Raw genomic sequence first — 20,211 nt, 5'->3', positions numbered from 1 at the left:
ATTTAGATGGAAAAAACTGGAGTTAAAACAATAGGTGTTTTTATTTGACCCAAGAGAAGTGAAAGCATTATAGCACTAACCACTCATATTAGATTTGTGAGGGTCTTCCAGCTTATTTTCATTTAGAAGGCCTAGCAACTTGGAAAACTGATCAGCAGTTAAAGCATTTAAGGAGGAGTTAACAGGTTGATCATTCATAGCATTGGCAACAGAGCTATTCGCAGACAAGTTGGTTTTAGGCCATTGAGAGTTGTTTTGATTTGATTTATTTCTATAATTTGATGGATAGCCATGAAGTTCAAAACACTTTTCAATCACATGACCAACCTTGTTACAGTGAGTGCATTTCAAGTTGGGATTAGGACCTTTGTTAAAACGTTTTTTGTTGTCATTATATTGTGTTGCCTTGGCCACAAAACCAACATTTGGTGTTTTTGAGGATTTATTTGAATCTCTATGTGATTCTTCTCTAGAGATGACAGAAAAAGCAGTTTTAACAGTTGGTAAAGGATCCCTAGTTAACAGGTTAGTTCTAACAGGTTGATAAATGTCATCTAATCCCATTAGAAACTGCATAAGTTTGATCAGTTGACTGAACTCATTGTATTTAGATGAAGCATCACAAGTACAGGAAGGCAATTGAACCATGGCATCAAATTGTTTCCACATAGTGTTGAGTCTATGATAATATTCAGAGACACTAGTGCCATTTTGGCTAACACAATTAATCTTTTGGTATAACCCAAACACAACCGACCCATCAACCCTATCATAGGTGTCTTTTAGATCACTCCAGACTTCACTAGCAAGGCTGGAGTAAACTTGACCAACATATAATTCCTCAGAGACAGAGTTGAGAATCCAAGTTAAGACAACAGAGTTACACCTATCCCATTGACTTGCTAACACATCATCTTTAGTGGATTTGGTGCAAGTACCATTTATAAACCCTAGCTTGTTTTTAGCAGTTAAAGCAAGTTTCATAGCATTTGACCACACCACATAATTTTCAGTTCCTTTAAGTTTAATATTGACAATAGAAAGACTACTAGAGTCACTAGCATGAAGATATAACGGATCACTAGCATCCAATTTACTAACCAAGGTGACAGATGATTCACCTTGTTTTTCTGTATCGGGCATGATAACACACAACCACAATAAAGCAAATAATCACAAGAGCAGTAACAGCAAATGAACCAGTCACCAATAGAAAACAAAAAACACTGACACAGTAACAGCACAACAACAAAAATAAACAGAGGCAAGGGACAAAAAAGGTCAAGGACGAAGCGAAGCCTGAACAGAGGTCCGATCAGAGGTTCATCACTCAAAAGGTGCCTCCGCAGATAGTATTCAGGGAGCTTAAAAACACGGACAAATGCAACAGAGTGGACCCTCTCTGTATCCCAAATCAAACCGGTCTCACCTAAAACCTGGTATCAATATGCCTAGACACAAACAGTAAGAATGATGCAGGCAAAGAGAAAAAATAAAAAAATAAAAAGGAAAGATCTCACAGTGGGTGCGTGTGAAGTCCAGAGGATCAAGACTTGTAACCTTCACTTAGGGTTACAAGAGCTTGATCAGAAGACAGAAGACCAGATCTGCTGGTTTGCCCTAAAGGGACCAACAAGAAATTCTTCAAGCAATCCGACGAGAAAACCCTAAAAATTAGGGTTTCGTATATCCTACGGCGGCGCAGCAACCACGATCAAAAAAGGATCCAGGAACTAAGCACAGTGGACCACAGGACCGCCAAGGAACCACCTCCAAGAAACAACCTTTACTTCAGAGTCCTTGGATTGAGAAACACCGGAGAAGACCAGGCAACGGAGAGTGCAGCAGAAGATCACCAGAGCACCAAATTAACCTTGGAGCTCTGATACCATGTCAGAACTTCAAAGATTAAACCACAATACAAGATAACATGCAACTTTATTAATAAACTTCTCCGAATAATCAATACAAGAACACTAGCCAGTCATCACAGATTGACAGGCTTTACAGATGAATCAAATGATTAAAACAAGAACAAAGTATTCCTCACGAATGTACGTGTGAGGGATCAGTAGATGTTTAGGGTTTTGAGAAGGAGAAACAATGAGAGGCGGTGCACATGATCCCGAGGCAGAGCCCTCCTTTAATAGCACAGAACATCCAAGCCCACAATCTTAAGCAGTCCATCAAGAGATCCAAGCCCAATCGGGTAAACCTCAAAGGAAAGACATAAGCAAACAATAGCAACGGTTATAAAGTTATAATAGGAAATGAATAAGGACCAAAATGGAAAACATTTAAACTGAATAAATTATAATTTTAACAGACACTTCTCTGCACGATTCTTGGAAATCCATAATCAGATAAGTCGAATTAAGAATTCTAATTTTTAAATGTAAATTAGAAATCTTAATAACCAGTTTATACATAATTGACGAATCCTAACTAGGTAGTTGAATACTGAAAGTAATTGTTTGGCTTGATATTTCTAATGTTGAACTAATTTCACTAACATTGGGGTTTTTTTTTACTGTTATGGATTTGGAAAACCAATTATTTAGAATCTGAATATGATTTGATATTTGATAATCAAATATTGTGTTAAATGTCCAATTTGTGTTCTGGATGTTTGCAAGAAATAATGTCACCTCTGTTTTTTAGCATGATATTAGTTTTTGTTTTTAAGAATTGGATGGATGCATACCTGAATCCGAAATCTCACTCAGCTGAGTTTGAAATGGTCCAAAGGTATATAAGTTTTTAAGTCTCATTTTATCTTATTGTTGTAAATGTACTCACAAATTGATTACTAACATGTTTAGGATGAATGATTGTAAAATTTAAACTAAATCTTGGTTCATATGATTTATGTCACCATTCTGTATTTGAAAACAAAATATTCCAAACAGATCTGAATCAATTTTGGTATTTCTTTTAACCTATTTTATAACTTTTTACACTTTAAACTTCTAAGAATTCCTAAAGTATACAAGTTTGTCTTTGTATCAACAAGGTAATCAAACTCTTCCCCAAAAACATTGTTCACCTCCTATACTTTTCAGATTACTAGCTTTAAAAACCCAGGAAAAGTACAAAAATACAAAGACAAACTTTTCATATTTTCATAAACCTTTTATTTTGACTTTCTGAAAGACCTTTTCCTTTTAGTTGACCTTACCCATAATCTTTGTTCCACTTTTCACCATTCAGTTTATTAACGGTCAGGCCCTTTTGTCATTGCAGTACATTATGGTTTTCACAGTTTTTAAATTGTCAACTATAGATTAATTCTGTTTGAATAATATACTAACAATATTTCTTTTTTTGAAAGTAAATCAAATTTTTCAAGGACGTTTCACAAAGACACTTTGATTTCTACTCATAACCATACTTTTGTAAACATTTTAAAGACTGGAAACGTGTTTCTTTTTTATAAAGATCATTAATTTAAACCTTTACAACAGTAGTCCTTAACAATAGTAAAGGATATTTCATATACATATGTATTTAAATAATTAAGAGAACAAGTATTCACTAAAAAAAACTATACATACCCAATTGATATTCATACAGCCTATTAAGGCCCTGAAAAGACAGCAGTTAAAAAAACAGAATAAATGGGATTGAATTCTTTGTTCCTTTAACATATGGACTTTCAACGGTTCATGCTTTTAAATTGGCAGGTTATGTAAGGTCTAACTTTTTTCGGTCAACTATAAGGACAAATAAACCATTTCAAATTGTTTCACCTTTTAGTTATTGTACTACCTATCCAAGGAAGATAACTGAATCTGTTTACTTTCATATACCTTATATAGTTTTGTTTTTTTTCTTCCATCCCCCATTATTTATATCTACTCCCCCTTCCTCCTTTTTCACCAACTAGAACTCTCCTTCTTCCATTTCATCTGTGAAGCAAATTAGTGAACTAATGGAGCACGGGTAGTTCTCTTATTTTTTTCATTTACTGATTCATATCCTATTTTATACATACTAATATTAACCCCATATTTCTTTGATACAATAACATCACCTATTTGAAGGATTTGGATTTGGCTCGGCGTGATTACACTGTGAAGGTTCGTGTACTCCATTTATGGAAGCAGCCCATGTATAACAATCCAGAGCAGTTTTACTCAATCGAAATGATCGTTGTTGATGAAGAGGTATATATTTCTCATATTAAGTTCACTGTTTTTTGAAATAACGAACAAATTGAATTATTTTACATCTCAAACAAACTTATAACCTTTGCATCCAATCACTTTGTTAAAGTTTTGGTTATCTAATTACGTATTCGTTTAATTTAATGTGTTATCCTTCTGCTTATGAACATCTGACTGTAACATGCCAAAATGAAGTTTCCTGTCTCTTTCCTCTGTAATCTCCGTAAAGTATATTTATTTTTTGTGGTTTTTAACCTTTTTATTTTTATTTTTCATGTTTTATTTGACAGGGAACCACCATGCAAGCCAATGTTATCCGAAGATGGTTTCCCAAATTTGAACATCTTTTGAATGAATCGGGTATATTATTTAAAACCTTTTAAAGTTGTTAAAGTTATATTTAATGCAACAACCTGCCCGTTTAACTGTTTCATATTAACTTATTTACAGCTGCCTTAGTTATAATAAAATGTTATTTTTTACATCCACATATTGTAAAACTAAAAGGTGGTTATAACTTACGTATATTCAATAACTTATAACCGTTGAAATAAGCAACTGCCATGTATATTTTAACAATGTTTGGTTATGCATAAACTTGCATGTTTAATTGTTACATAAAGACTTATTCACAGCTGGCTTAGTTTTAATTAAATGTAGTTATGAAATTTTAGTTTTTATATTTATCTGTTTAATTGTGTATTATGGAGGTTGGTTCTTTATGTGTTTTTTTAAATTATTTTTAGTCACATGTCATTAATTTAGGACTTCTAATATCATGTTACCCCTAGAAAGTTATGAGTAGTTCCAAATGTTAAAACGTCAACTTTTGACCATATTCTCATTTAAGTCCCTTACATGTTTCTATTTTATACATCATAAATTATTTGTATACTTACATTTTCCGTATCCTTAAATTTATTTAAAAGAAATTATTTACATCCACATAGTGTAGAACTAAATGGTACTTATAAGTTAGGTATATTCAATAACGAATGATTCGATAAATAAGCAAATGCATAATTGTTGGATCTGAGTTTGATTCTGATTGTATTTTGTGTTTGAAATTAAAATGAAAATGGAAGAGTGTGCAGCGGAATTATGATGAAAACAAACTTTGCATACAATCAAACAAGAGTAATACTTTGATCAAACATCTTTACACAATGAATCGGAAGATTGAATTTATTTCAATAACAATTACAATGATTGATGAATGAATGCAAACTCCCCCTCAGCCAGAGCTCAGTTGTTTGTTCGTGCAAAGAAGACGATAGTGCAAAAGAGCTAATAGAACAGTACAAAGTACTGATCTATTTACAGGCACTTGCAAACTACTGAGCATCTTAGCTGACGTCACCATGAAAGTGACATCTAACCTCCTAACAAACTCTAACCTCTGATCTATACAGACACTGCTATGTTAACTACTGCTTATTACATTACATTACAAAACAGACTATTGATCAGCTGCTGCAACCTTCCACTGCTGTGAACCCAGCAGCACTTGTCCGGATCAGCAGAGCTTGACTCAAAGCAGTAGATTGAATCAGCAGGGCTTTAGTCTTTTATCAGGTCTTTTCTAGAGCAGGAGTTGTAGGTCAGCATTTTGCAAGATCAGCAGATAAGAGGTCAGCAGATGTTGAAATCACTTTCAAGGGGAGAGGTTTGTATGTAATCATCTGCTTATTCTGGATCCACTGCACTGATCCAGTGTTGGCTTTAATTATCTGTTCCTCTGATAGGGTTCAATCCCAACAATCTCCCCCTGGAACAGATAATGCCAAAACTCTTCATTATTGTGGACATTTATTGCCTCATCAACAGTTCCCTTATCTGTCCTTTAAATTGTAGTTCAAAGTCAAGGGCATCTGTGTCTTCATCATCCCTGCTAAGTGGAAGATCAAGGAGATCCTGCAAGTCTTCAAGACTCAGGCCAAGAGCTTGTTCCCTTGATATTTTCTCCACTTCTCCACCAGACCTGAGCAAAGTCAATACGCAGGTCTGCTTGTCAGTTTCCCACTTTTGTATTTTTGAGCCTGGTGGGTTTCTTGGGAGATGTTTATTTGCAGAGGTATTTGGTGAGGCTGGCCTATTCATAACTGGCTAACCAGTATTTGCAGTTTGACCCAAACCAAGAGTTTCTATGATCATTTTCTTTATGCCTTCTTTTACAAGGTCATCTCCTTTTATCATCTCTTGGATGGTTTCAGCTCCCAACTGTTTGTGTGACCTTCTTTTATAGATGGCAGCACCAGTTGGAGCAGTGGTTCTCCTGATTTGCAGCTTTGATGGTCTTTTTGAAACCTCAGCTTCAGGATAGTCAGGCTTTTGAGGAACTTTTGGATTTTCTTTCTTAATTCGTCCAACCTTTTGTAGGTGATCCTGACCACATCTTCTTTCCATCTAGCAATTTGTCTTTTGTTTCCATATTCAACAGCAACCAGTTCTTCTCTCATTCTTTTCAGTTCTACCTGTTTGTCAGGTACATTCTTTCTAAACTTTGCCCAGTCAGGAGGAGTCTGAGTGACTTTCCTTTTTATCATGTCTTGAATTCTTGCTGCTTCATTTTCAAGCTCAGGAACAGTCCACTCTTTGTACATGTATCTCTCTCCTTTGTACTTCTTGTGAGCCATGATGCTTTCAATGTAGTCTTTCTTCAAAGTTTCAGCTGCTCTTTCTGAAATTTGTTGACTGACATTTTTTGCAAATTGTTCTAGGGAACTGACTTGTGTGAGCAGATATTGATAGGTTCTAGAAATTTCTTTGTCAGATTTCCCTTGTGTGTTTCTTTTTGAGATATCCTCTGCTTGCTTGGCTTTGATCTTCAAATATTCATCAACATTTTTAGGCCAGGGATATCCTCTTATTGATGGGAAACTCCTTTTGGCAGGGTCATCCTCATAGTAAAAAGATTTTATTTCTTCTCTAACAGCTGCTAGTTCAAGAGGAAACTGAACACCTGCAGGAGGTAAGGGCTTGTGCATTCGAACTGAAGAGAGAGTAACTGGTTTTGGTATTGTGACAAGAGCTAAAGATTTTGAAGATGTTTGAGATGGTGAAGTGTCATCATCTTTGAGAATTAGCCTTCTCCTCTTTGTTTGAGGAGGGGCTGATGATGTTTTGGATGGAACAGTGGTGGTGGATGTAGTGGCAGTGATTTGTGATTGACTAACAGTTGTTGAAACAACTGGTGTTCCAACCACTGTTGTCTTTACAGCAGATGTTGTAACAACTGCTGTCTTCTGCCTTTTGGCAGGAGGTGATTTTGTTTTTGGTGGTGATGGTGATAAGGCAGTGGATGTAGTGTGTGTTGAAGTGGTGTGTGTTGAAGTGGGAGCAGATGTTGAAACCACTGAAGTACCAACAGTAGTGGGTACAACAGGAGTTACAACAGCTATTTTAGGTGGTGGTTTTGGAACAGACTTTGAACGTCTGGTTGGAATGGATTTGGGTAGCCTTACTCTTCTTGTAGGCTTCTTCTTTTCATCAATAAGATTTTCATCATCTTTTGACCCTGAAGTACCCTGGTCCGGATAATTCACCCTGGCTTTCCTTTTGGCCTCTCTATCCCTTTTTACACTTGCAACTGCTTCTGCCAGTGCATTTGTGGTCACATCAATTTTCTTGCTTCCATCTGGCAGAGGGATCTGTTTGGTCATGTTTGTATTTTCTGATGCAATGTAGAGACCATCCTCTATTCCCTTCTTTTTCCACTCCTGAATTTTCTCCCCCTTTTTGGCATTATCCGGGGGAAGTTGATCAATGAAGAGAACTGTTGGAGGAGCAGTGCCAGTGGTGTGCAGGATCTGAGTTTTGAGGGCCTTTAGATCAGCCTGAGTGTTCTTGAACCTTGACTTCATTGCATTTCTCAGCTGTTGAACATGTTTTTCATGTTGCTGATCTGCTAGTTGTGCTTGGTGATGGAGAAAAGGTTGAAATAGATTCCAGAGCTCATTTGTAGCAGGTGCCTGTTGTGGAGCAGGTGCTTGAGGTGGAACAGCTGTGGATTGCATCTTTTGAGTTTTCAACACCTGCTGTAGCATGTTTTTAAGATCTGCAACAGATGTATCCAACTTTTCAATTCGTTCCGTCAAATCCTGATATTTTAAATCATCACCCAATTTAATGGGATCATCTGATTTCCCACTAACAGTGGTTTTATCAATGGTAGAGGTAGGGAGTATACTCCAAACATTAACCACTGATGCCCCTTTTTCTTGGTACTGGGGTCTTCTCCCTTCAACACTTGACAACCTTTTGATGTTGCCAGTAGGATAAATAAATCCACTGGTGGTTGGCAGAGGTGCTATAAAAGGAATTGCCTCCAAGGAAGTCTTATTGATGTAACCACTGTCCAACTGTAAACCAGTGGGTTCAACAGCTGTAGTAGCTGCTTCACTTGGATTACCACCAAGAGTTACTTGTAACTCAAGGGGTGTAACCTCCTCAGGTTGTGTTGGTGGGTTAGCAAGGAATGATACTTCAGGCTCAGTCAGTTGTTGAGGTATATTCTCATTAACAGGTGATTGAGAAGGACTGAGTAATGCCTGGTTCAAATTGATTGTATCCAACAAAAGTTGTGTTTTTGGTGGAATTGTGGATGTGAGGTGGGGTGTAGAAAGAGAAATTGCCTCGGGCATTGGGCTGTGGATGATGGAAACGAGTGTTTCCAGAGCATCATAATGTGGTGGCCCTATGTGTACAACCTGTTCTTTTTGTGAAGAAGCAGGAGGAGTTTTGGTTATGGGTTGAGATATTTGTACCAACTGCTGTGAGGAAGTAGCAGCAGTGGTTTCTTGTGACATTTGTGTTGTCACAGGCAGTAGCTCTGGTATCTCATCCTCCAGAGTTGCCGTTTTGATTGGTTTGGGGGGTTTTTGATTTTTCTTTTTGTTTGGCTTTTTGGGATTTGTAGGTGTGGGTTTCAAAACAGTTGGTCTGCTGCTTTGATCACCTTGAGCAGTGGGCTCAGCAGCAGATACCTGAGGAGCAGTGGTAGCTGCTAAATTCTGCTCAGGCACCTCTGCTTGTGTTTTGCAAGGTGCTAACATTCTTGAAAAAGTTTCAGTTGTTAAGCTGTTTATTTGAGTAGACTCGCCTTGATTTATTGCAGCTAAATCATTCTTACTGAATTTCTTTTCAAAATAGTAACTTAAAAACCGTGGAAACAGTAAGAATGACTTTGTTTCAACATTATTAACCAAATCTTTAAAGATTTCCCGAGAGTAATTAAAATTTTCTTCTTGAAGAATTGCATATCCCAATTTTGAATCTTTAGAGGGATTTCATTGAAAGAAGTGGTCTTGTTTGAAACACATAGTAGGAGGGTATGAAATAAAAATCTGGTTGCAGAAGGAAAATAACCTTTTTGTAAGGTAAGTTTCTTCATCATTGTGGCCTCATACCCTCTTTCAATGAAGTCAGTTTGTAACTCGTTTTTAGTGAAAGAAGTTTTACCTTTCTGATCATCGAGTTGAAAGACCTCTGAAATGGATTGTGGCGTGATTTGGATAGCTTTACCCTTTATAGAAGAGTGTATGGTGGTTGCAGTGTCTCCTTGTTTTTCAAGGGTTGCATTCTTCCAGAACTCCCTTTGGGTCTCCAAATAGATTGATGCATTGGCGGTGAACAAAGTTTTGTACTTTGATTTTGCCATGATGTTAATGATGGAATCGAAGACATCGGTGGTTCCTGGTTTTGTGAGAAGACCCAGGAGATTGTGAGATGATTTATATGGGATTTCAGTGGAGATTGCCTTTTGAGAGGCTGTTTTCGATGATGATTTGGATGTGGGTTTTGCAGATGGCTTCGATTTTGTCATTTTTGAATAGAATGATCGAAGAAGTTTGTGAAGGATGAGATGAAAAACTGCTTTGAGAAGAGAATTTTTAAGAATTCAATTCGACAGTAAAACCCTGTTTTGGTGGTGAGTGGGGGATTCTTATAGGGAAGAAAGTGAATGCTGACGTGGCAGCCGTTACAAAAGGTCTGACCACTATGTACTGCCCACGTGACAACCCCTGGTGAAAGTGAAGGACAGTACTTTGATGAAAGTGAGAGATGAAGGCAGTGGTAAGGAAGCAGTGGATGATTTTCACTATCAGTGGATAGCATATCAGTGGATAAGACACTGCTTTTGAACAACAGAGATTATCAAAGGAATGAGAGAACAGGGGTTGACTTTCAGCAGTGGACAGACTTTTGAAGTAGAGCAGACTTTTGAACAATCAGTGGTTATGGCAGACTTTTAAGGATTATAATGAAAATTTCATTTTTAGCTATTTTTAAGGATGAATTTTTGATTTTCTGAAAACATTTTGTTGCTTTTATTCAAGGAAAACCAAGATGTTGCTTGTTATTCCATGTTCAGCATCCCAATCCTAGAGACCAAGCTTTCAAAAGTGGTTGTATCAAGTGCTTTTGTGAGCACATCTGCCAGCTGGTCTTTAGTTGGGACATGATGCAGAGAAATCAAACCTTTTTCATAGCAATCCCTCACAAAGTGATGTCTGATGTCGATGTGTTTGGTGGTAGAGTGGGAAACTGGATTTTTGATGATATTTTCTGCTGCCTGGCTGTCCAACATGAATGGTGTTTTTAAGGCAGTGATACCAAAATCCAGTAACTGATTTTGAAGCCACAAGAGTTGGGCTGTACAGCTTGCAGCAGCAATGTATTCAGCCTCAGCAGTGGATGTTGAAACTGCTGCTTGCTTTTTGCTTTGCCAAGAAACTAAGCAATCACCTAGAAACTGGCACCCTCCTGAAGTGGACTTCCTTGTGGTGTGACATCCAGCAAAGTCACTGTCTGAAAAACCTGAAAGCTTGATATTCCCATTAGCTGGATACCAGATACCAAGTGTGGGAGCACCTTCTATGTATCTGAAGATCCTTTTTACAGCAATGAGATTTGATTTTCTGGGAGCTGATTGACTTCTTGCACAGACACATGTTGCAAACATGATGTCTAGTCTAGATGCAGTTAGGTACAATAAAGACCCAATCATGCTTCTATAGAGTGTTTGGTCAATCAGCTCATCCTTTTCATCAGACATGACCAGCTTATTTGTTGCCATGGGTGTACTGCATGGTTTACAATCATTCATATCAAATTTGGTCAAAAGTTCTTTAGCATATTTGCTTTGATGAATGAAAGTTCCATTTTGCATTTGCTGTACTTGGAGACCAAGAAAGCATTGCAGCTCACCCATTGCACTCATTTCAAACTCAGCTGTCATGAGTTCTCTAAGCTCTTCACACATTTTGTTACATGTGCTTCCAAAAATAATGTCATCCACATAAATTTGGACAATCATTAAATCCTTCCCTCTCCATTTAAGAAACAGTGTTTTATCAATGGTACCTCTTTTGAAACCATTTGAGAGTAGGAAGTTGGAAAGAGTTTCATACCAGGCCCTTGGTGCTTGTTTCAGGCCATACAAGCCTTTGTTTAGCCTGTAGACATGATCAGGATAAAATGGATCCTCAAAACCTGGAGGTTGACATACATACACCTCTTCTTGAATTGTACCATAGAGGAAAGCACTTTTGATATCCATTTGAAACACCTTCATGTTGTGGTTGACAGCAAAGGCCAGGAACAGTCTAATGGCTTCCAATCTTGCAACAGGGGCGAATGTTTCATCATAATCAATCCCCTCTTCCTGTCTGTAACCTTGAACCACAAGCCTGGCTTTATTCTTGACAACAATGCCCCTTTCATCAGTTTTGTTCTTGAAGACCCACTTTGTGGCAATGGGACTAACCTCTTCTGGTAGTGGTACAAGCTCCCATACTTGTTGTCTTTTAAACTGTTGGAGCTCCTCTTGCATGGCTTCTACCCAGCTGTTGTCTTTCAGTGCCTCTTGGTACTTGACTGGCTGATGGAGTGATAGAAAACCAGCAAAAAGACAAATGTTTTGGGTTTGGCTTCTTGTGAGCACCCCTTCATTGATGTTGCCAATGATTTGATCAGGTGGGTGAGATCTCAAGAAGATTAAATCTCCTTGGTATGGTATGATGGCATTTGTTGGTGAAGGCTGCAAATGTGTATCATCTGAGCAAACCACTGCTGGTGACTTTGATGACCCAGCAGTGGCTTCAAAAGGTGGTGGAATAGGTGGTAATGAAGTGGACAACTGCTGACTTTTATCCACTATTTGAGGACTTTTGTCAGCAGTGTTTGAAGATGTGGAAGCAGTGGTGGATGGGCTACTTTGGTCAACAACTGTTGAGGTAGCAGTGGTTGAGCTTTGACAACTGTTTTAAACAGCTGGTGCTTTTCCCTTTGTGGCAGACCTTTGAGGAATGATGATTTCATACCCATAGTCTGGTGTTGTATCCTCTGATGGACCTGCACAGTTAGTCTTGACAGCAGTATTTTCAAAAGTAAATTTTTCAAGATCAAACAGATCTGCAGGATTTGCTAGGATTTTCATTGATGAAAGTTCATTGAACTTTACATTCAAAGTCTCCTCCACTGCCTTGGTCCGTGTATTGAACACTTTGTATGCCTTGGCAGTGGTTGAGTATCCCAGATGATAACCACAATCAATTTTGGCTGCAAATTTTGAAATGGAATCTTTTAAGTTCAAAATAAAGCATGGGCAGCCAAACACCTTGAAATATGAGATCAGTGGTTTGATTTTATACAGAATTTCATAAGCAGTCTTTTTATGCCTGGGGTTTATTAAAACTCTGTTCTGGACATAGCAAGCAGTGTTTACTGCCTCTGCCCAGAAAGTTAATGGCAAACCTGAATCTGCAAGCATAGTTCTGGCAGCCTCAATTAAAGTTCTGTTCTTTCTTTCAACAACCCCATTTTGCTCTGGTGTTCTAGGGATACTGTACTGCCTTACAATCCCTTTCTTCACACAGAAGGCATCCAACTCCTTATTTTTAAATTCTGTGCCATTATCACTCCTGAAGCTTTTCACTGGAAGGTCAAATTGCTTTTCAACCTGTGTCATAAAGTCTTGCAAAATGCCTGCAGTCTCATCTTTTGAGTGTAAAAAGAAAGTCCATGTAAACCTAGAAAAGTCATCAACAATAACCAAACAATATCTTTTCTTCTTGAGGCTCATGACTTGAACTGGGCCAAACAAATCCATGTGTAGCATTTGCAAACACTGGGTTGTTTTGGACTCTTCAATGGACTTGTTTAAGCAACAAGTTTAGTTTGACCAGTTTTGATTATTGCTTCAATCTTTTTGACCATTTCTGGTCCAACAATCCTACAACAATCTTTTGTGAAGAATGACCCAAACCCTTTGTCACTCATTTGTGATACACTCAGAAGGTTGAATTTTAGATTGTCTATCAGATTGACGTTTTCAAATTTTACATTTCCAGATTGCACTGTACCAGACCCCAGAACTTTCCCTTTACTATTATTCCCAAAGGATATATCACCCCCTCCATGGATTTTAAAGTCTTTGAGGAGGGCTTTACATCCTGTCATGTGCCTGGAGCCTCCACTATCTACATACCAAAGACTATCAAAGCATGCAGAAGCTCCCTGCACATGAAGTAAAAGGATTAGTTCATTAAGGGCTCCAAAGCCAACAGGGCTTTGGATGGGGATTCAACAGTGTCTAGTATGGATGCAGAGTGATGGACAGTGGTTAGGTCAAGGGTTTGGACAGCTTTAGTACTGTTTCTTGCCAACCACTGTTGGGGGTCTTGACCAATCACCTGCTGATAACCAAAAGGATGCCTATTCACTCTAGGTTTAGAGGGCCTTTTGTAGGCCTCATAAACGTGTGGAATCCTTTGGTAGGACTGTTTTTCCTTGCCTTTTCTGAACTGATTGGCACGGGGTGCATCAGTAACCTGAACATCTCTTTTGACAGATGTTTGGTTCAGCTGTTTTGTGACAGCTGTTTGAACTGGTACAAACAACGGTTGTTTCTTGGTGAATTTGACAGATGATGATGATGATGATGATGGACTCAAGGATGTTTTAGCAATGTACTCATTCTTTTTCACATCAAAGTTTTTGAGATACACACATGCTTGAGTTTTGTGGTTTGTTTTACCACAAACAATGCAACTTTCAGCTGAAACAATGACACTTGTTCTGTTTATATCATAAGCTTTTATGTGGAAACAGTCTTTTGTTAGATGATTCCTTTTCTCACAGAATTCACAAAACAAGTTATCAATTTTTTCTTTCTTCTTTCTCTTTTCAGACTCCTTTGCAGCAGAGGTTTTAACCACTGCTGGGATGTCCTTGAGAGGTATGACTTTAGCTTTTGGAGCTTTAACACCATCAGTTGATGTAAAGTCCATTGGCTTGAAATTTTCAAGAATATCACACTCATCAGACCATTTTGGTTTAAGCTGATGATCTTCAAGCTCCTCAAAAGTAGAGGATCCCATTGGTCTGTCAAGTGTGATTTTGTTACCAAGTTTGTCAGTGATTTTCACTTCTTGGCCATTCTTGTTCGTGGGGATGAACTCAGTGGTTACATCAGTGGTTGGAACAGATTTTTCAAAAGCAGTGTTTTCATCATCATGTTTTCTATAACCAACCCCAAATTTCACATTGCTTTTTATCTGTTTTTCAAGCATAACCTCATACCCTTTGCATGATTCCACCCATCTCTCACATGTGACTCTAACTCTTTTTTTGAAAACTTGGTATTTTTCTACCAAAGTTTGGAGTTGGGTTTTGGTTATGCTCTGCTCTTCTTTCATGCTGCTAATCTCTTTCTCTTTTTCAGCCAATTTGTTTTTAAGTTCTTTTAGAGATCTTTCAAATTTGACTTCATCAGTTAAAATTTTATCCCGAAGGTTTTCGTTCACCTCTTTGATGTTAGCAAAAGCAATAATGCAATTGTCAGAACACAGTTTTTCAAGAACTTGAGGTGATACCTTGGCAGCAACCATCATTGCACAATCACACTGAGGATTTTCTTCATCTTCAGCTCTTTCTTCTTTCTCACCTGCTTTTTCTTCTTTCTTTTCTTCCTTGTTCTCTTCGGACCATGGGTCTGTCAGTGGTTCAATCAGGGTACCTGAACTTTCTCACAACAGTAGTTCACCAGCCACAACAGTAACCACTGCTTCAGTCACCTCATCCACTGTTTCAATACTCAGCTGTTCCTCTTCAGTTTCAACCCCCTCCTGTATTGACTCTAATGCCATCAAAAAAAATTCATTATGAGAAGAAACATTGGAAGCATAGAGTGCAAAATTTTCATCACTGAGGTCTTCAGGCATACTGCTCCAGTCAACAAACCCTTGAGTGAAAAAACTTTGTTGATCTGGTTGTACTACTGCTGGAGCAGTGGTTTGAGGTGCAGGCTGCACTTGTGCCTGAGGGACAAGGGTTTGAACATATTGGATCTGTGGAACAGTAGTTTGGACATAGTGCACTGGCACAGGGGCAGCAGCATAGTGAGCAGTGTTCACTTGAGCTGCTGGGGCATATTGGGTATAGTGCACAGTGCCTTGATTTTGAGGTCTAGGATTTGAGCTAGGATGAGTGATTATGGGACCAGTAGTTTGACTCCTACATTCCCTAGCGAAGTGTCCCAACCTATTACACTTGTAGCACTTGATTTTCGATTTATCCAACCCAACCCTTAGATTCCCATGCAAACCTGGGAATTTTCGCCCTGTTCTTTTGTAAAATTTGCTAGTTCTAACACTTAGCAAGGCCAGTTGGTGTAGAATATCCATTTCCTCTAAGTCAGTGGGATCAAAATGCTGTAGATCATTGAGTTCAAAGCTTAGATTGTCTGACATCTGGTTATCGTTTGCAGTGAATGCAAAACTTGCAGTGTGAGGATCAGGGTTGTTAGAATTTGCACCAGCAGTTATGTCTATGAAGTGATCATAACCCTGATCCTTAGCACTACTCCCAGATTCTTCTTGACCCAGAAGAGCAGTGTTACCGAATGTATAATCATCAACGGTTTTTCCTGACTCTTGTAACTTCCTTTTCTGGTTCAACTCCCTTTCGTAGGTCAGGAGTCGACCGTGGAGTTGGGTCAAGGTCAGATCCTTGAACTCAGGTGAATTTTGGGTGACAAAAGCTATGGTGTCCCATTTTTCTGGCAGTGACCTGTGGAACCTGCTATTTTGAGTTGAGTTTGTAAAAGTGGTATTAACAAGCCTTAGTTCACTGATGAGACAACTGAAATGCTCAAATTTTTGCGTCAGTGATTCACCTTTAACATGACAAAATGTTTCATACTGTTGGTTCAGGATTTCCCTATTGTTTTCTATGACTTCTTCGGTTCCCCCAAACTGTTCCTTAAGCGCGTCCCATAACTCTTTGGCACTGTTACAGTGTAACAGTCCAGCATATATTTCATTGGGCAGCGCTGATGCTATGATGCTAAACGCTTTAGCATCTAGTTCGATCTTTTGAAAGTCGGTTTCGGTATAATTTTCAACTGGTTTTGGAACGAACTTTTTAGCATCTTCAGCGCTTGGCACTGTGGGAACATGGGGACCAAAGACGACAGACCTCCAACAACCTGTGCTTTGTTGAGCGAGGATGTGACCCATCCTCCTCTGCCAGATGTTGTACTCATTTCTTTTTAGCATAGGTGGTTTAAAAAGCGAGCCGATGTTGTTTTTGTCATCCTGAGATTGTGACGTCATTCTTGTTGTTTTAAAGACACTGAGAAATCAACTTTAGTAGTGATTAATCCTTGCTCTGTTTTTCAACAAACGAACAAACGATCAGTATGAACTGTTATGAGTGGAACTATTTACGTCAAAATGATTGTTAAATCAAATTTGACTGTCCAGGCTCTGATACCAATTGTTGGATCTGAGTTTGATTCTGATTGTATTTTGTGTTTGAAATTAAAATGAAAATGGAAGAGTGTGCAGCGGAATTATGATGAAAACAAACTTTGCATACAATCAAACGAGAGTAATACTTTGATCAAACATCTTTACACAATGAATCGGAAGATTGAATTTATTTCAATAACGATTCCAATGATTGATGAATGAATGCAAACTCCCCCTCAGCCAGGGCTCAGTTGTATGTTCATGCAAAGAAGATGATAGTGCAAAGAGCTAATAGAACAGTACAAAGTACTGATCTATTTATAGGCACTTGCAAACTACTGAGCATCTTAGCTGACGTCACCATGAAAGTGACATCTAACCTCCTAACAAACTCTAACCTCTGATCTATACAGACACTGCTATGTTAACTACTGCTTATTACATTACATTACAAAACAGACTATTGATCAGCTGCTGCAACCTTCCACTGCTGTGAACCCAGCAGCACTTGTCCGGATCAGCAGAGCTTGACTCAAAGCAGTAGATTGAATCAGCAGGGCTTTAGTCTTTCATCAGGTCTTTTCTAGAGCAGCAGTTGTAGGTCAGCATTTTGCAAGATCAGCAGATAGGAGGTCAGCAGATGTTGAAATCACTTTCAAGGGGAGAGGTTTGTATGTAATCATCTGCTTATTCTGGATCCACTGCACTGATCCAGTTTTGGCTTTAATTATCTGTTCCTCTGATAGGGTTCAATCCCAACAATAATTTATTTGTACATTGTTTGGTGGTTGTAATTTTAACTTAATAATACGACATTGCATTGTAACTTAAGTTTTTTTTAGTTTCTAAATATCTTTTAACTGTTACATATCTACTTATTTACAACTGCATTAGTTTTAAGAAAATGTATTTATGCAATATAACTGTTTGTTTTTATTTGTATAATTGTGTATTATTGAAGTAGTTTCTTTATGTGTTTTATACATGTATTTTTATTCACATGTCATTAATTTAGGAATTGTATTATCATCTTATCCCTAATAAGTTATGAGTAGTTCCAAATGTAACAACCACAAGTTTTGACCATATTCTCATTGAAGTACCTTATATGCTTATATTTTAAACATCATATAATATTTGTATACTTACATTTACCTTATCCTTAAATTTATTAAAAATAAATTGTTGACATCCACATAGTGTAGAACTAAAAGGTACCTATAACTTAGGTATATGCAATAACTTATAACCTGTATAAATAAGCAACTGCATAATATATTTGTACACTGTTTGGTGGTTTTAATTTTAATTAATAATACAACATTGCATTGTAACTTAAGTATTTTTAGTTTCTAAATATTTTTTAACTTTTAAGTTTTACATACCAACTTTTTTACACGTACCTTACATGTTCACTTTTTACTGTTTTTAAATTCTTTTATGTTTATTTTCCAAATTTTCTAACAGATTGCTATTTCATTGTCAAACCCACTATTGGGTTAAATGAGTCCAAGTACAAGTATGTGAACAACAAAAACAAGCTGGGAATCTACTGTGATACCGATGTGTACCCATGTAAGGATTTCAATTATCCCATCTATGGCTTCTCATTCACATCCTTTAAGGATATCATCGACAAAATTGTTCCTGAAAACAAATCTATAGGTAACTAAAAACCTCATACATGTTTTTTAGTTAAATTGTTAAATACTGTAATATGTTTTCACATTTAATCCGACTGTCATTTTCTAGATGTTATTGGTTTTGTTGCTGATGTTAAAGACCTTAAGAAGTTTAAGACAACAAGGGGTAAAGACACCAAGAAACTCAACGTCATCATTCAAGATCTAGAGTATGTATTTTAATTCGTATTCAATGTATTGATTATAAATTCATAATTTATAATGTTTACCCCTTTTGTTTAAGCCTGATTTTACAATATTTTTTTGTGAAGGATGGATTCAATATACCTGTCTTTATGAGATTCTTATGCTGATCGGATTTTAGAGCACTGGGAAAACAGAGAACAACATGGTGTTATTTTTGTCATTCTGCAGTTTGCTACACTAAAGTACTTTGGTCGTTTTGGTTATTTTAACAGCTCTTTCAATGTTTCAAAGCTTTTCATTAATTCTGATGTTGATGAAATGACTTCTTTTCGTAACAGGTTAATCATTTCAATTAAAAAAAACCGAGAATTCATTTATTAAAATTTTTCGGTAATTTATTATAAATACACAAATATTAATGTAATCTAATTATTTGTAACAGGCTTATTACAAACTCTGCTGCTTCTTCATGTTCGAGTCAATCTTCTCGGCTTTCTGGAATATTTTTATCATTGTATGATGAGTATGTTGTTAGATCTGAATTCAACAACATAGCTGAAGTAAATCTCAATCAGGTAAAGTACATGACTATGTTTTTATATTAACATTATTTCTGTCGTTATAACTAAACTACTTATTTTATAGGCCAAGTCTGTTGTTGTTGTTGGTACTGTTCAAATGATATCCGAAGATTTGCCATGGTATTATTTTGCTTGTAAAGCTTGTGACAAGAAGGTTTTCCAAAAAGTTAATAATGATACACCTACGGTTGGTGTCTTGATTGATGTAGAAGAGGTTTATGAGTGCAAAACGGCAACTTGCAAGGACACTGTGATTCAATATACTCAAAGGTCTAAACAAATTTAAATTGTTTGAAAGTTATTGTTTCTCTTAGTTGTTTATATTTCATACCTTACATTTTGACACTTGTTATTTAGGCTTAAAATTCCATTGACTGTTCAAGATTCAAGTGGAACTGTGTCATTGGCATTGTTTGACAGAGATGCTTGCTGAATTCTAAAAACAACTGCAGCTAACTTAATTGAGAAACATGTTGCTGTAAGTTTGTATTTATTAATTTTGCACATTCTTATTTTTGTCCCATCTAATATGTCAATAATATATTTGTATATATACTACATGGTGATGATAAGGGTCTCTATCCTGACGAGTTTGAAGCTCTTTTGGGGAAAAATTTGCATTTAAGATTGATATAAGTGAGTTCAACATTGAAAACAACTTTTGGTTTTTTGGTGTTTCTAAATTGACTGATGATGAGGATATCATATTTGAGCTTGAGAAGAAAGCAAACAATATTGAGGTAATATTAAGATTCAGTACTTAATTACCGGTTCATTTACTATTGAAACATATTTGACATACTCAATTTCTGAAAAACATTGTAGGTTGAAAAGTCCGCTTCTTTGAACAACAGGTTCACTGATATGGATTCAGAAGATA

At 37.1% G+C, this 20,211-nt stretch overlaps 1 protein-coding gene across 1 annotated transcript; it reads left to right on the top strand.

Moving 5' to 3' along the window:
* The first annotated feature begins 3,647 nt into the window (after positions 1-3,647).
* On the top strand, positions 3,648-18,903 carry LOC118491504. Its single transcript, XM_035989334.1, has 6 exons — positions 3,648-3,683; positions 4,044-4,166; positions 4,457-4,526; positions 18,389-18,586; positions 18,674-18,773; positions 18,876-18,903. The coding sequence occupies exons 1-6, from the start codon at positions 3,648-3,650 to the stop codon at positions 18,901-18,903; spliced, it is 555 nt and encodes a 184-aa protein (XP_035845227.1).
* The last annotated feature ends 1,308 nt before the right edge of the window (positions 18,904-20,211 follow it).

This window comes from Helianthus annuus, chromosome 4 (assembly GCF_002127325.2).
Source record: "Helianthus annuus cultivar XRQ/B chromosome 4, HanXRQr2.0-SUNRISE, whole genome shotgun sequence".
Classification (NCBI taxonomy): Eukaryota; Viridiplantae; Streptophyta; class Magnoliopsida; order Asterales; family Asteraceae; genus Helianthus; species Helianthus annuus.
The sequence above is the reverse complement of the archived record's forward strand: the minus strand, read 5'-3'. Positions and strand labels throughout refer to the sequence as shown.